The 14980-nt window shown below is 46.9% G+C and overlaps 1 protein-coding gene across 1 annotated transcript in view; it reads left to right on the top strand.

Moving 5' to 3' along the window:
• Window positions 1–6404, top strand: part of FADS2 (fatty acid desaturase 2) — a 29218-nt gene extending 22814 nt beyond the window's left edge. Inside the window, exons 7-13 of the mRNA XM_010007455.1 lie at window positions 511–571; window positions 1032–1108; window positions 1285–1382; window positions 2646–2742; window positions 3689–3768; window positions 4610–4735; window positions 6171–6404. Of these exons, the coding sequence (XP_010005757.1) occupies window positions 511–571; window positions 1032–1108; window positions 1285–1382; window positions 2646–2742; window positions 3689–3768; window positions 4610–4735; window positions 6171–6222 (591 nt within the window). The 3' untranslated portion in view covers window positions 6223–6404. The remainder of the gene's footprint in view (window positions 1–510; window positions 572–1031; window positions 1109–1284; window positions 1383–2645; window positions 2743–3688; window positions 3769–4609; window positions 4736–6170) is intronic.
• The last annotated feature ends 8576 nt before the right edge of the window (window positions 6405–14980 follow it).

A 14980-nucleotide genomic window follows, 5' to 3' on the forward strand; every position in this document is an offset into this window, starting at 1 on the left:
GAAAGAGTGCTCTTGGCTCCCTCTTTTCACTGAAAAGAAATGGGCATCTGCAAAAAAACCCCAAACAAACCAAACAATCCAAGGTCAAAAGGATCAATGGTTGGGAAATTTTGCATGGAGGACTCCCCAGAAATCAGTGTCTTGTCCTGGCCCCCCAAGTTGTGACTTACCAAAGGTCAGACTTTGTGCCTATGATATTTGTATTGATGATGATAGAGAGCAGCTCTAGCACAGCCACAGGCACAGCAGAAGGGGGAGAAATGCATTAAAATGCCACCAGGCTCTCAAGTAAATAGATTTTATGGGAATACCAAGCCAGAAGACTTCCAAAAGGAGCTTACACCTAGCACAATTACAAAGCCAAGATATTTAGCCATCCCAAAAGACTTCTTACCTTTACTGGTGTAGGAATTGAGTCCAAACTTGCCAGCCAATAAGAATTGCAGGGAATCTTCTCTTATGTGTGAGTGTCATAACCCAAGGCTGGGCTTTCTCCTCTGTGTCCTGCAGTATGGCAAGAAGAAGCTGAAGTACCTGCCTTACAACCACCAGCACGAGTACTTCTTCCTCAGTGAGTATCTGCCCTGCACTCTGCCTTTCTCCCTGAATTCCAGTTGACATTCCCAGCCCCTACTGCATTAGCAGAGCAACTCCTGGAGCCCCAGCTCATCTGTCCCTTCCTCAGGATCCCTGTGCAGGTCCCAGATCAGTTCAGAATATTCTCAATGACATCCAGGCATCTTGAATGTGACCACCATGGTCGTGTAAGCCAAGATGAACAGCAAAGCCTGGGAAATAACCCCCATGTGAGAGGCTCCATGGAAAAAACCCCCATGTTTCCAGTCAATGCTCTTTGATAAATCAGGATGAATGGGTGTGAAGCAGAGGCAGCCCCCAGCACCAGCACCTCACCTCTCTCACCAGTGCCAGGCAGCCTTCCCCTGGAACCAGCCCTAAATTCCTGGCTCACTCTCACGCCCCAAAGCTTTTCCACCCCTCTGATGGCTGAAACATTCCCCTTTGCTTTGCAGTCTTCCCACCTCTGCTCATCCCTGTGTATTTCCAAATCCAAATCATCTCGACCATGATCAGGCACAGGTTCTGGGCGGTGAGTGAAACGTTCCCTCCAGCTGGATGGGGTCTGGCTGGCTCCTGAAGAATCCCACTGGAGCAGGGAGGGAGGCCAGGGGGCAGGGATTGCCCTCTGCTGTATTAATTACCACCAAGGACACACGTGGTAGGAGACAGGCAAGGTGATGCCTCATGTCTTCTCTCTTCCCCTAGGACCTCGCCTGGGCCATCAGCTACTACATCCGCTACTTCATCACCTACATCCCATTCTATGGTGTCCTGGGGTCCCTATTTCTCCTCACTTTTGTCAGGTAGGAGATAAAGGGCATCCCTGCTGTTCTCTCTTCCCTCCAGAGCCAGAGGACCCAAGTCTCTGTGTCCCTCAGACCTTTCCTGTGTAGATTATCTGCAGTCACTGACCTCCCTGTGTTACCTTGGCTACTCCCACAGCTTCACTTTCCCCTTCTCACCTCCCAGTTCCTCCTCCCCTCTGCAGAGCTGGTTCTGGTGCTCAGAACCTTCCCTTGCCCAGGATCCTCCTTCCTTTCCTCATTCCCTCACACACTTGCCTGATCCCAACAAATTTATGCTTTTTTTTTTTTTTCCCCCTCCATTTTTGGTCAAGGTTGGGCCTTTCCAAAGTGCCTCAGGCCACCTCCTTCCCACCTCACTGGGAAGGTAATTCCTGAGCCCTCTGGAGCACTGGATGTGCTTCCCAGGGAGATGCTCACCCCTTCCCCAGTGGAGAAGACTGCCTGGTGTACCAGCTAGTACCAAGGATGGCATTTAGCCCCAGAGTCATTAGTTTCATCACAGTGAAAACCAGTTTCCAAACTAAATCAGAAAAATAATTCATGATTTTTCATGAAAAAGGAAAGGCAACAGGTGTACAAAAACCTTCACAACTTTTGCCTTCCCAAAATGTAACATCCCTGGTCATACATTCACTTTTCATCACTGCAAAACACTTTGGACCTAAGGAAAAGAGGAGACCCTAAAGACACAGGGTTGTCCAAGTCCTTAGCCAACCTCTTTGGTCTGAAATCAAGCTGAAAAACTTAGGACAACTGACCCATGATTTCCAAAACTTCCCTATTTTGATTAAGCTAAAATTGGGAGAAGAAAGGGAAAAATTGCAAATTTGGATCATCTGCTCTTTTAGAAAACAACCCTAAAGACCAGAACAAGGATGTTTCTGGACACCTACCTTGAAAATGTGTATCCAAGTCTCAGCTTAGAGATACTACTTTGAGTAAAGAAAGAGAAGAGCATTTCTGGACTATAACAATGCAGTTATAAACCATGAGCAATAAACAAGCCACTCTAAAGCAAGATCCATCCCAGTACAGGGCTGAGACTTAGGGAAAAGGTACTGAGAGAGCAAAGGGAAGCTGGGAGACCCAGTATGCCAAGCTTGACACCCAGAAAGGTAACCCTGGTGGGCAGGAGGAGTTGGGAATTCATGTGTATCCAGCAAGCAATAGGAAAGATGCTCCCTGAAAACCCCACTCAACCTTCTCTTCCCATCTGCAATTGTCATTGTCTTTTTTTTTTTTTTTTGCCTGTTTTTGAAGGTTTCTGGAGAGTCACTGGTTTGTCTGGGTCACCCAGATGAATCACATCCCAATGGAAATTGATTCTGAGAAGCACAGAGACTGGCTTAGCTCTCAGGTAACTGGGAGGGGAAAGAATACCCCTGTCTCACCCCAAAATGGACTAGAGATTTAAGTAGAGAGTGGGTGGGATCCCACTAACCCCAGGTACTAGCAAATGGTCTCTATGCTCCCTCCCAGAAAGATCTTCTCCCCAGAGCCAGCGATGCCAAGTCAAGACATAGATGTCCAAACTTCTGTAATCATTGACAGTGAAAATGTTCCTTCAGATTGGAGGCAGGATCAGGTTCAAGAAGGATATTTGGCTTTCTTGGGTGGGGTGTGTTGGCCCCTACATGACAGCAAAAGAAGAGCCCCAATGCAAATCAAAGCTGGAGACAGAGATCAATGGGTTTCTAAAGTTTCTATTTCAGCAATAAGGGCTGAAATGAAAAGCAGCTGCTTTCTACACCTTTTTAATGCCTGGCCAGACAAATCCACCCTGCTGAAAGGACATCATGTCTTTACAGTTGTCCAAGTCCTGTTCTGACCTAGAGGAGAGGGCAGTTCTGACACTGAGATTTCTCTATTGGAGAACAAGCCCTGTGAGGAGCACCTGAGGGAACTGGGGGTGTTTAGCCCAGGGAAGACCTTCTCTCTCTGTGCAACTTACTGGAAGGAGGTTGGAGTGAGGTGGGGGTTGGTCTCTTCTTCATAGTAACAAGCAACAGGACAAGAGGAAACAGCCTCAAGTTGTGCCAGGGGAGGTTTAGATTGGAAACTTCTTCATGGAAAGGGCAATCAGACACAGGTGGTGGAATCCCCATTCTCAGAGGTGTTTCAAAGCCATGTAGATGTGGTGCTGAGGGACATGGTTTAAGCTCTAGACTTGGTAGAGTTGGGTTAATGGTTGGTAGAGTTGGGTTAATGGTCAGTAGAGTTGGGTCAATGGTTGGACTTGATGTTCTAAAAGGTCTTTTCCAAGCAGACTCTGCCTCCTCACAGCTGCTCTCTTGCCTTCCCAGATGGCAGCCACGTGCAACATTGAGCAGTCCTTCTTCAATGACTGGTTCACTGGGCACCTGAACTTTCAAATCGAGCACCAGTGAGTACAGAGCCCTGTGGCCACCATCAGGTTGTCACAACACTGGGTTTTGGGGGGGGGAGGGAAAGTCTGCTAAAGGCATGTGTGTGGGATGGGGCAGGGTCTTTGGAGCTACTGGGAGGCAAGGAAGGAGAGTCCCAGACTTCTGGGGGTCATGGTCTGCTTTCTGCAAGGATGGCATCTGCCTCCTTTGCTACCTAATACTTCACTCTCCCCATTTGAATTTGGAGTTTAATTAGGAGTCAGTGGCACAAACCTAACAGTGACCATGGCTATGGATTCATACCCTATTTGAACTTGAGTATCCATTTCAGAAATCTCCTCTCCCTGGCAAAAAGTGCTTTTTAGTGTTTTATAGCTTGGGACAGTTGTGTGGGACTGGGCACACTGCTGGGTACCAGGTTCCAGGAAAAAAACCCAAACATGTAAAAATAAGTTTACAAAATTAAAATCAGGGCCATAGACACGGTTTGTTGCCTGTGACAACACAACATGTAGAAGAGACAGCATTTAGGGCAAAGCTGACTGGTTTGGATGTCAACTTAGGAAATCTCTATTGAACAGCACAGGTCAAGGTGATCCCAAATTCTTCCTTACCTGCTTTGCTATTCCATGAGCTTCCAGAGGTGACAAATGAATGCATTCAGTTTCCACAAGGCTCCTTGGAACAGAGGATTGTAAAGCACAGACACCTCTCTGTGCCTCTCCCCCCCCTTTCTCTGCTTGTGAAGCAGAGAAGCTTGTTCTAATTAGCCCCCATGAGGAGGCAGCCAGAGATGCCCCTTCCTTGGGGTTATTCTCTGGAGCTTCCTCAGGTTTGTTTTCTCTTTCTCTCTTCAAGCCTGTTTCCAACAATGCCACGGCACAACTTCTGGAAGGTGAAACCTTTGGTGAAGTCCTTATGTGCCAAGTATGGAGTCCAGTATGAAGAGAAACCTCTTGGAAAAGCATTCGTAGACATTGTTGGGTAAGGTCCTTCTAAGTGTCCTCTGCAGAGGGAAATTCGTGGTTAGATGAACATCTGACCTTTCCTAGGAGAGAGAATTCAGGGTTCTAGAGACCTTTCAGAAATACCCCCTTGGTGTGTTGTCACCTGGTGTCACTGGGTCAATAACCTTCACGTCACAGTCCAGGGCACACCTGCAGCAGTGCTGACCCACAGCAGAATGGACACAGCTCCAGTGATTTCATGGGCAGGTGACAACAGATGGGTGGGAAGCTGCTTCACTCCACCATGGGGGAAGAAATAACTGTCCCCTAGAGCAGCCTCTGCCACCAGAGCACTTCTGTCACAGCACCAATCTACTCCCTGAGCACCGAGATGGCTACTAACCTGATCCACCAGGGACCTTTTGCATAATCCATTTTTCATATTCCTTTTTGAAGAGGCTACACTTCATCATACATGTTTTAAAAGGCTGTTGCCAGCTGATGATTGCTGCTGGCAACTTGTCTTTGGGCTGCAAAGTGAGATGAATCAAAGGGGAATGAGTCAGGTTACAGCCCGTGCTGTTTCCATCTGAGCCCTGCCAGCAGCACAGAGCTGTTCCCTCCAGGCAGGGTTGCAGACTGGTCTAATAGTCCTTGTCAGGCAGCCTCTGTGTTGATGTTTCTGGCTCAGTTACTCCAAGGGAAATAATTCATGACAGGGAACATGAGAAAGTATTCTGCAGGCCAGGGATCTCCACTCCAAAACCATTCCAAGCTGATGCAAATGAAAGCAGGTTGGCCCCAACCTGCAGAAGGGCTGAAAACTGGTTCCAAACCTCCTTTGCTCCTCACATCCCAACCCAGGAAGATGCAGGCAACCCTGAGACCCAGGGGGGTTATGTCCAGCATCCCACCCTACAGTGCCCATGTCCCTGCACAAGTTCTCAGAAACTACCTCAGCACTGACTTGCCCTCCCAGTAGAAGAACCATCTGTAAACAAAGCAAAGCTGCATGTCCACCCTCCAGACAAAAGTCTGGTTGTGAGAAGACTCTGGAGCCCAAACCAGCTGAGATCTGTCACATAATATTTGTGGAGCTGATGGAAAAATTCTGCATGGGAATTCCCAAGGAGGGGGGATGTGGGGAAAATACCTTCAGAGGTAGAACACGGTGAGGCCAGGAAATTCTCCTCTGCTGTTTATTCAGGGCCAGAGGGACATGGTGGGCATGAGGTGAAGTTCTTGCTCCACTGAGTCTCAGACTGGTCACTTTGGAGACCTAAAAAGCAAAATAGGTACATTAGGAATATTATAATAATAACTATATCTGCTATGCTGGGGAAAGACATTTGGTGCTCCAAGGATTTATACCCAAATTCACTAACAAGGCTTCTTTGTGTGTGGGGGGAAAAGGGTATTATGGAGGCAAGATTCACAGGCCAAACAAACTTCTCCTCATTTTCTTTCCACAGGTCCCTAAAGAAATCTGGAGATCTGTGGCTGGATGCTTACCTCCATAAGTGACCATAAATCTTACTGGGGAGGTGTGAGTGACAGAGAGGGATGGGGGGGGAATCACACGTGTGTCTTTTACTCTCAGATTTCAGTCTATAGCTTCGTGCACAGCTGGAGGGCACCTTCCCTTCTTGTGAACTGGTTTGGGCCCAGGCAACCTGTTTAATCCAGACAGATGCAAAAATGTGCTTCAGAGGATGGGGAACAATGGCAGCCCTGCACAAAACAGAAGGTTGAGAGAGGGTGGAGGGAAGCAGTGTTTTTAAAAAAAGGGGCATTAATACCCAACCTTGACCTTCTCTTAACAGGATTCATTCTGCTTCTCCCTAAACCAACACAAGCCCCTGATTCCCAGACCCCTGAGACTCCCTTAGGCTTCAGTGAGTCCTGGCAAACCCAGGACACCCCAAGTCAGCCTCTTCTCCCCGTTTTTGTAAAAGAGGAGCTCAGCACAGAGTTTCACTTTGTTATCCAGGAAAAACTAACATGGCCCATGATGCCCGTGGCAAGAGGGAGCTCAGATGGGCTGCCATGCCCACCAGCCCTGCCTGCAGGAATCCCATCCCACAGGGACACACAATGGAGCTTTCAGCCCTGCCCAGAGCCTCCCCCCAACTAGGACTCCCTCCTTTCTCTCCCTCCTTTCTTTCTCTAACCATAACATCACTTTAGTAAAAGCTGTGATACTGACCCTGCACAATCCATCTCTAACCACCTCCCAGCGGGTGTATTTTGATGACCAGGCCTTATTCCCAGGGGTTCCAGGGAAGATCTTTGGGCATTAACAGCAAAAAGCCTCCTTTAGGAAAGGGTCTTTTTTTCCCCTTTAATGAGCAACAAGGCCTGGCACAGCATCTGTGCCTGGCACTACATGACACAAAAGACCAAAATAAGCTACTAATTGCTGCTGAGTGCCCCAGTGTAACCACCAATGGGCTTTTCAGCAGAGCAGCCAGGGAGGCTGCTGAAAAAAACAGGGTTCTGCCTCTCTGCACAGGCCTGGCAGGAACCAAACCTCTGCCTCCTTGTCAGAGGCCATGGCACTGTTTGCCCTTCTCCTGCAACCAATCAGCCAGGAAAATGAGTCCTCCCTCCAAAATAAGGAGCTGCCCAACCCAACTTGGCCCTTCAGGAGGCAGCTGAGGACAGAACTGACCAGGCTGTGCTGCTGATAGGAAACCCTTCTGGAGAACCCTCCTATAAGTTGTCTAAAACTCTTTCCTGCTTTTGCCCAAGACCTAATCACCAAAACCCATTAATGGCTCAGCAGGAGATATGGTTGAACAGCTTCCAGGTGCTTCTGTCACAGACAACCTGATGCCAAAATAAATCAAGGGCTTTAGATTTGGTTGTGATACAACCAAAGAGATGGACCCTTTCGTTGATGAGAAAGGGCCATGGTTTCAAAAGGAGCCTTCAGTTCCACCAGCTGCTTCATGGCCCACTCTGAACACCCAGCAGGGATGCTCCAGTTCTTAGGCAATGACTTTACACACCTCCTTACTTTGCTCAGCTCTGGATCCTCTCTAGTGAACTCTTCAATGCTAAATAGAGGCCCAAAAATCAACAGGGTTCTTTAGGAGCAAAGACAACTCCAGGACTGTGACCAACCACTTCAAAAAACATCCATCTATTTCCCAAGCCTTTCTTTGGAGAATAAAATGAGATGATTTCTTTGCTTACAGATGGGAAATTCACAGGCAGGACTGCAACTTCAGCTAACTAGGAATGCTTAAGGTTTGTCAAGGGCTGATTTTGGTGTTCTTGATGGCAACACCTGACTCCCACCAGGAAGGGTTGGGATGAAAAGCTGCTGGCTCTGGGTTGTCTGAAGCTTAAGCAGACTTTGAGCCATTTTTATAGGGAACTCCTAATAGCATAACCAATAACATCCTTTTGGATGCTGTGATTTCCCAGACAGGCAGCAAGGAGCCTGCCTGGGATGGTGGCTGACATTAAGACTGCCTTAACACATGCATCTCTGTCTCCTTGAATGTATTTCACTGTCTCTGCTCCAGCAAGGATGACCCCAAGCACCTAGCACTGTCATCTTTTCAATATTCATCTTGTTTTTCTGACAGGTCCTATTTTTTCCCCCCTCTGGGTCTCACTTCCCAAGCAAATACCTTCTCACTACAGATGCCTCTTCCTCCTCAGCGCTCTCCCCTCTTCTCCCTCTTACCTTTCTTCCTGGGAACTTCTTTTTAACCCAGAGAAACTGCAGCAACCTGGTAGCTCAGCCTAGGTAAACAGTCCTGCTTTAGCAACCTGGCTTCCCTTTTGCCACTGACCAGTCTACCAGAGGACTGGTTTTCTGCTAATAACCCAAATGACTGCCAAGACAACAGCCTGGCCTGGCAGGAGACAGCAGCTACCACTGATGATGGCTGAAGACCTTGACACATTCCAGGACAGCAACGACCTGCAGGAGGACAAACCAGCTCTTAGGCAAATGGGATTTTTGTTGTTTTTTTTTCCCCTAAAGCCTTAGCAGAAGATTCCAAAGGGAAGAAAGGGGGGGGGGAAGAGGAGAGAGCTTCTAACTCTGCCCCAGCTTCTGGCTTCTTTCAGACTCTCAAAAAATTCCCCTCATGAAAAATGTTTGGTTGCTCAAATCCAGCAATAAAAACTGTGTAATGTTACAGTCAGAACTGACTTCCAAGTGACATGTGTTGTCCCTGCCCTGGCAAGATACACTGATCTGAACTGCAAAGGGTAGGTCACCAACTCTTTGTCACTAGCAGTGTATTTATCTTAATTCATTTTAAAGTTTGCCTGGTGAAAACATCAGCTGCTGGGTCACTTTTCCAGCAAACCCTCTCTGGCTTGGTTAGTTTCTTCCTCTCCCTCCAAAAAAAAAATCCAGCCCTCTTATCTTGGAAATCAAGCTGTTTCATACGTGCCTTGATGAGGAAATTCTCTACCCTTTAAGCCCTGACCATGAGCCCTGGAAGTCTGGGCCAATCTGCCTGGTTATAATTTTAAGTAGGACCAAAGTGAAATTGGGTTGACAGGAGATGTTCCAGAAGTTGCAGCAAAACTGCAGGCTTAGGTGGACATCAAATTCATGTGACATTGCTTGGCTTTGTCCCCAGTCCAGGCAAAACAGCTGCCATCAATCACAGGGGTGACAAACAACCATCAAAAGGATTCAAACACAGAAATTGAAGTCCAGTTTTGCCCAGCTTCCTGAGGACCACAACTAACTAGTTCCTCTGAAAAGAATGAGGTGAAACCTTCTACACTTTTTCTCTCTTGTTTGCACTGGAATGAAACACAAACACACCCAAAAATAATCTGTAGGACATACTGGGAGCCTGCCAGGGTTTACTTAACCCAGCTAAATCACAGCATTGGCTACATGAGCACTTGGCAAGGGAGAGAGACCATGAGTTGGAAAGACAGAGCTTGTTTCAGGGCAGATAATAAAACAATAGGCAGGAAAGTTCTGGCTTGGCTTCTCTGCAGTCCCTTGTTAGGGCAGCTGGAGCAGAAGCAGGAGGAGCAGGATGGTCCAAGAGAGTTGGCAGGGAAAGGCATGAGCTGAAGCAAGTGCAGGGAAGGCAAGAGGAGCCTCTGGGCAGGAGAGAGGTGGGCATGTGGTCTGGGAGAGGTTGAGAGATGGGAGAAAGAGCAGGCTGGGGAGGAATGCATGATGGGGCAGGAGAAAAGATGCCAAGGGGGTGGAGAGAGAAGAAAAAGCAGCTTGAAATCAGGTGCCCTGTATCCTGTTCATCACTGGTAGAGACTAGAGAACAGGTGATGCTGGAGACACGAGGAGGAAAGGTCAGAGGAGAGGCTCAAGGGTGATGGAAGGGGCTGGCAACATCACCACCATCTCCTGGTGGGCTGGATCCTGCCCTGAGCTCACCCTCCCCAGCTCTGAGAGCAGGGCCAGGCTGGGGACACACACAGTGACTTCAGCAGCAGGTTTGGGTCCCCCCAGAGCACGAGCTGCTCCTGCACTCAGCTCTGGTGGGTTACAGCTGCAGCCTGGACCTTCTGCAACACAACCTTAACCCCACTGAAGGCCACAGGGCTGTGTCAGCCTCCGGAGCTAACACCCAGCTCCCTGTTTCCAGGCAGAGGCACAATGGGAATGTGGAGATTTTCATTCCTTTCAGCAGGGATTGGAGGAGGCCAAGATCCCAACTGGTTGCTGGAATAGGGCCCAGGAGGCTCAGAGCTCCAGCAGAGCCTCACCAGGATGGATCTCCAGGCACCATCGCTCCTTGCTACACGGATCACACTGGATTTTAGGTCTCCACTAGGACAAAGACACCCTGTTCTTGCTGTAACAAGCTGCCATGGCCAAGCCATGGTCTCTTCTTGTAGATGCTTTCCTAAGAAAGCCTTCCTAACAAAGCCCTAACTTTTCAGATGGTTTCTAGGAGTTGCTCAAACATCAATCCCACAATCCTTATGGGACAGCTCCTGGTTATTTAATGCTTAAAAAAATTGAATAAATATTTCAGTAACTCAAAAAGAACATTTTTTTTTTTCTTGTGTGTTCTACCACTCAATAAAATCATAACTATTTGTTGACCATAAAAATGTTTTGTGTGGGGTGTTTTTTTCCCAGTCCCATCCAGAGTCACTCCAGTGCTCAAGGAATCTGCTTCCCCTTGGTGGACCTTCTGCAGTACCAACCCATGGACATGCTAGCTGGGACATTTCTAGGGTCTCAATGTCACCATCCAGGTCTGGTCCTGAGATCAGGAATTTATGTTCAAATTCAGAATTCTTAGAGGGTAGGTTTTGGTATTCAAGTCTGAATTCCAACTTTAGTCTTGTCATTGTTCTTCTGATCAGTCCAAAATCAGATCCCACCAGGAATGATAAGAAAACTATGGAAGAAAACTCCAGAAAAGGATTTGGGATCAGACATACTGATTATGGCTTCCCTTGTTTTTCCTAACTACATTTTCTTATAGAGGAGCTGTTAGGTAGTGATTGAGGAAAGTCCTTTTTCCCCCCCTCAAAGGCTGAAATTGTGAAATTACTTTATAAGATCAACTTTTACAGCACAAATTCCTTTATCAGCCTTCCCACAGCCCAGGACCAATGGCACTTTCCCCCCTCATCTTGGGAACCAGCACCAAAGTAAAGGAGATCTCCCTGGAGAAAGATCTGCCTGGCCATTCAAAAAATCAGTCTCTGGGCCATCCAGGGAGGCAGCTGAGAATAAAACTGATGTGAGACCTTCCACGGAAGCTTCTCAGTTTGGCTAAAACTCAATTTTATGCCCATTCATGGCTCATCCAGAGGTCTGGTGAGCACCAACAACTTGATCCAACACTTTAGTCAGCCCAGAGGCTTTAACAGAGCCCTGAGGCTGTTGGCTCTGGCAAACAAACCCACTTGAACCGTATCTCCAGGTGGAGAAGGACAGGACAGAGAGGCTGAGACTAGACAGCACATTGGCTGTCCTAGGTCAGGAGACAGAAGGATGGTCAGGGAAGTCCAGTCTGTGGTTATTTGTTCCCTCAATCAATGCTGCAGCTCTCCAGGGTACATATGCATTGCCTCATAGGTAAACTCATTCGGCACCTGAAGCATTCTATGAGAAGTCATAGAACCCAAACCAGGAACTGACCTTACCTTGCCCCACTATTAGAGCTTTAATTTGAAGCCAGAATAAACACATTCCCCTCCTACAAACACGGTGAGCTCTTATGCAAGAAGAAACTGCTACAACTGATGTGGCACCTGGCTTGCTTCCCTGGGAGAGTACAACTGCTCCCAGAACTTCTGAGCATCCCAACACAACGTGGCTTGAACCTCCAAGGACCCCAACCCAACCTGGCTTCAAGGGGTACAAGGTCCTGCTACTTGTGAGTTCACATTCTGAATGAAGATGCCTTCACACCAGCCACACCTCTCAGCCACACCAAGACCCAGGGCTTGGACCTGGGCTGGGAATCCACAGGCTTGAGTTACAAAGTGGCAAGCTGGCCAGTTTCCCAAGGTTTATCTTCCACAAGCTTAGGCTCAGCTTATCCAAAGTTCAGCTCACCCTTCAGCTCAGAATTGGGAAATACCCTGACCCTGTGAGCCCAGTAGACCAGTGGCTTTGTCTTTTTTTTTTAATTTATCTGAATGTAGGAGTTGAAATGAATCCTTTTCAGTTTCCTCCCTCTCTTGAAATTAGCACGTGGATGGTAAGGAATCTAAGGCATTAAATTAACAGAAAATGCACTTAATATTCTTATGTTAAATACTCATATCCAGGCATCAAGCTCATCAGCTCCAACTCTATTTGAAGCTAAAAACCAAGAGATTTATAACTGGCAAATCTCTAAAGAAGCCTTATCAAAGTAATAGTGCATTAAAGAAATAATAGGCTGTTTTACTGCCTCCAATGGTTGGATTCCAGATGTCTTGGGGTGTGTTTCACACCATACCTGTTGTGTGGCACCAACATGGTAGGAACTGTGTCCATGTGCTCATCCCCTCAGGTTTCACCCAGGCAGTGCCAGAAGGTCCATGGTCACACAGTCCTCTCCTTCCAGCATGTTATTTTTTAAATCCTGTTCATAAAAAGCCCATGACAAGCTCAACCTCTGGAGAAACTCGATTTTTAGTTCAGACTTTGTGCTGGGCTTATCTTCTAATATATTTTATAGGGCAGCTTGAGAAATCAGCCTGAAAACCTCCAATCGAGTGCAGAGACATTTCTGCAGCATGTCCAGCCTGCACTGTCCCTCTCTCCACACCAGGGCAGGGGTGAGCTGCTGGCCTCTGCCCAGGCAAGTATTTCATCCACATTTACAGACAGAATCATCATTATAAAGAGCATTGAGGGAATAACACAGAATTCCAGAATTCCAAAGCAAGCCAGGAGGTGAAACATCCTCCCATGGAAGCCCTCACACTGCCCTGGAATGGGTCTATTTCACGTGGTTTTCCTGTGTGACACATGATACCACACACACCACTTCCAGCATCCTGGAAATGTCACCATCCCAGCACACCAAGATGTCATTCCCCTTCAGGAAGACATTAAGATCCTCCATGATCCCCAGAGACATCAGTTGGTTAAAAATGTGAAGCCATTTTCTACTGCAAGTGTGTGTTTTCAGAAGCACCACCACCATCCTCAGCCACCACAGGAATCCAGTGAGGGAGTTACCAGCTGAGCCAGGAGCTCAGCCAGGAAGGGCAAGGGCACACCAGGAACATTTTGCAGGATTCTATTGGAATAGAAAAAAGAAGGGAAAAGAAGAAGGCAAGGAGAAGGAGGAGGAGGCAAGGAGAAGGAGAAGGAGGAGGAGGTAAGGAGGAGAAGGAGGAGGCAAGGAGAAAGACATTTGTAAAGCTATTAAGAAAGATTTAGAAAGAAAGAAATACATTTGGAAAGAAAGAAATTCACAAAGCAAGCATGCTTTTGAAGGAGGAGAAGGAGGAGGTAAGGAGGAAGAGATAAGGAGAAGAAGTAAAGAGGAAGAAGGAAACAACACAGACAAAAAACATCACAGGGCCCTTTCAGAAAGGCAGTAAGGAACCTTTCAAAGAGGATGAAGTTCATGCTGGTGCTCAACCTCTTGTTGGTGAATCAGGCAGGCAGGAGGAGATAATGATGAAGGTCTCCTTTGTGTACAGAGGAGGTTATTATTTTCACATTTTGTTTGCTGACAGAATTACAAAAGGTGTGGACTTTGTTCCCTAAACACTGACCAGAAACAACATGGAAACAATCACTCCAGTGAGAGCTACAGAATAAGCTCATTTCTTCCCCCATTCAGTAAGAAATCTGCTGAGTCTCAACACAAACATGTTGCTGAGGTTGTGGGTGACTTATCTTGCCTGCAAAAGTCAACTTTTCTACATGGATTATGGACTGATCCATGAATTGTCTAAATTCACCTTGTTCCTTGGAGCACCACTGGTGTATTCCAGCTGATTTAATTTAAACCCAGTTTAATTTAAACCCAGTCCTTTGTAATCCTGAATAATGTAGCAGACATCCATTTTGGTGGGGGTTTATAGGACAAGACATTGTTAGGAGTCCAAAAGTTCACAGATCCAGAGAGCAGCCTCAATATATTGAATATATCTTTATCTTTCCCCTAGAAATATAATCCAAAGTGACCAAAGTGTCAGACCAATCATTACTCTGTCATCTCCATTATATTCACAAACAGACAAATCAATTTGTGAGCAGTTCAGTATCAAACACTGCATTTTATTTTATTTTTAAATGAGGTGGCTTTTTTTTTATAGCCTCATTCCAGCTTCTCACAGAACATTCAGCCCTGTGCTAAGAACCAGTGTCAGAAATATTGCTGCTGAACACTGACATTAACTGCTGGAAATGGGAACAGAGACAGAAACCCCTTGGCAAGGGAAAATACCTAAAGTGCAGTCCAGTAAAAACAAACCACAAACACCCAGCTGTGACCAGCAAGCTGAAATACAGAAAAATCCTCACATCTGGGACCCTACTCTATGATTTTTCAGGCCAACTCCTGATGTACATGGAAAATTAAGGTGGTTTCCCAAAATATCATGGTGTAAGTTCGATGATTCCGGGCTGTGGGCTGTGAATTATTGATGACAAATTGAATTTCATGGCAACATGTGTTGACAGCTCCACAAAACTGAACTATAAAATCCAGATGTTGCAACTTTTTAGCTTCAGTCAGGGTGTTTTTTTTCAGCCTCAGTGAAAGGATGGACTCCCTGGCAAACAGGCACTAGATTCTAAGCCTTCTCCAGTCACTGAACAAGTCCTGGATTGTAATTTTGCTCTGTAGCCAAATGCCTT

Source organism: Chaetura pelagica, unplaced genomic scaffold (assembly GCF_000747805.2).
Source record: "Chaetura pelagica isolate M959 unplaced genomic scaffold, ChaPel_1.0 scaffold401, whole genome shotgun sequence".
NCBI classification, from domain to species: Eukaryota; Metazoa; Chordata; class Aves; order Apodiformes; family Apodidae; genus Chaetura; species Chaetura pelagica.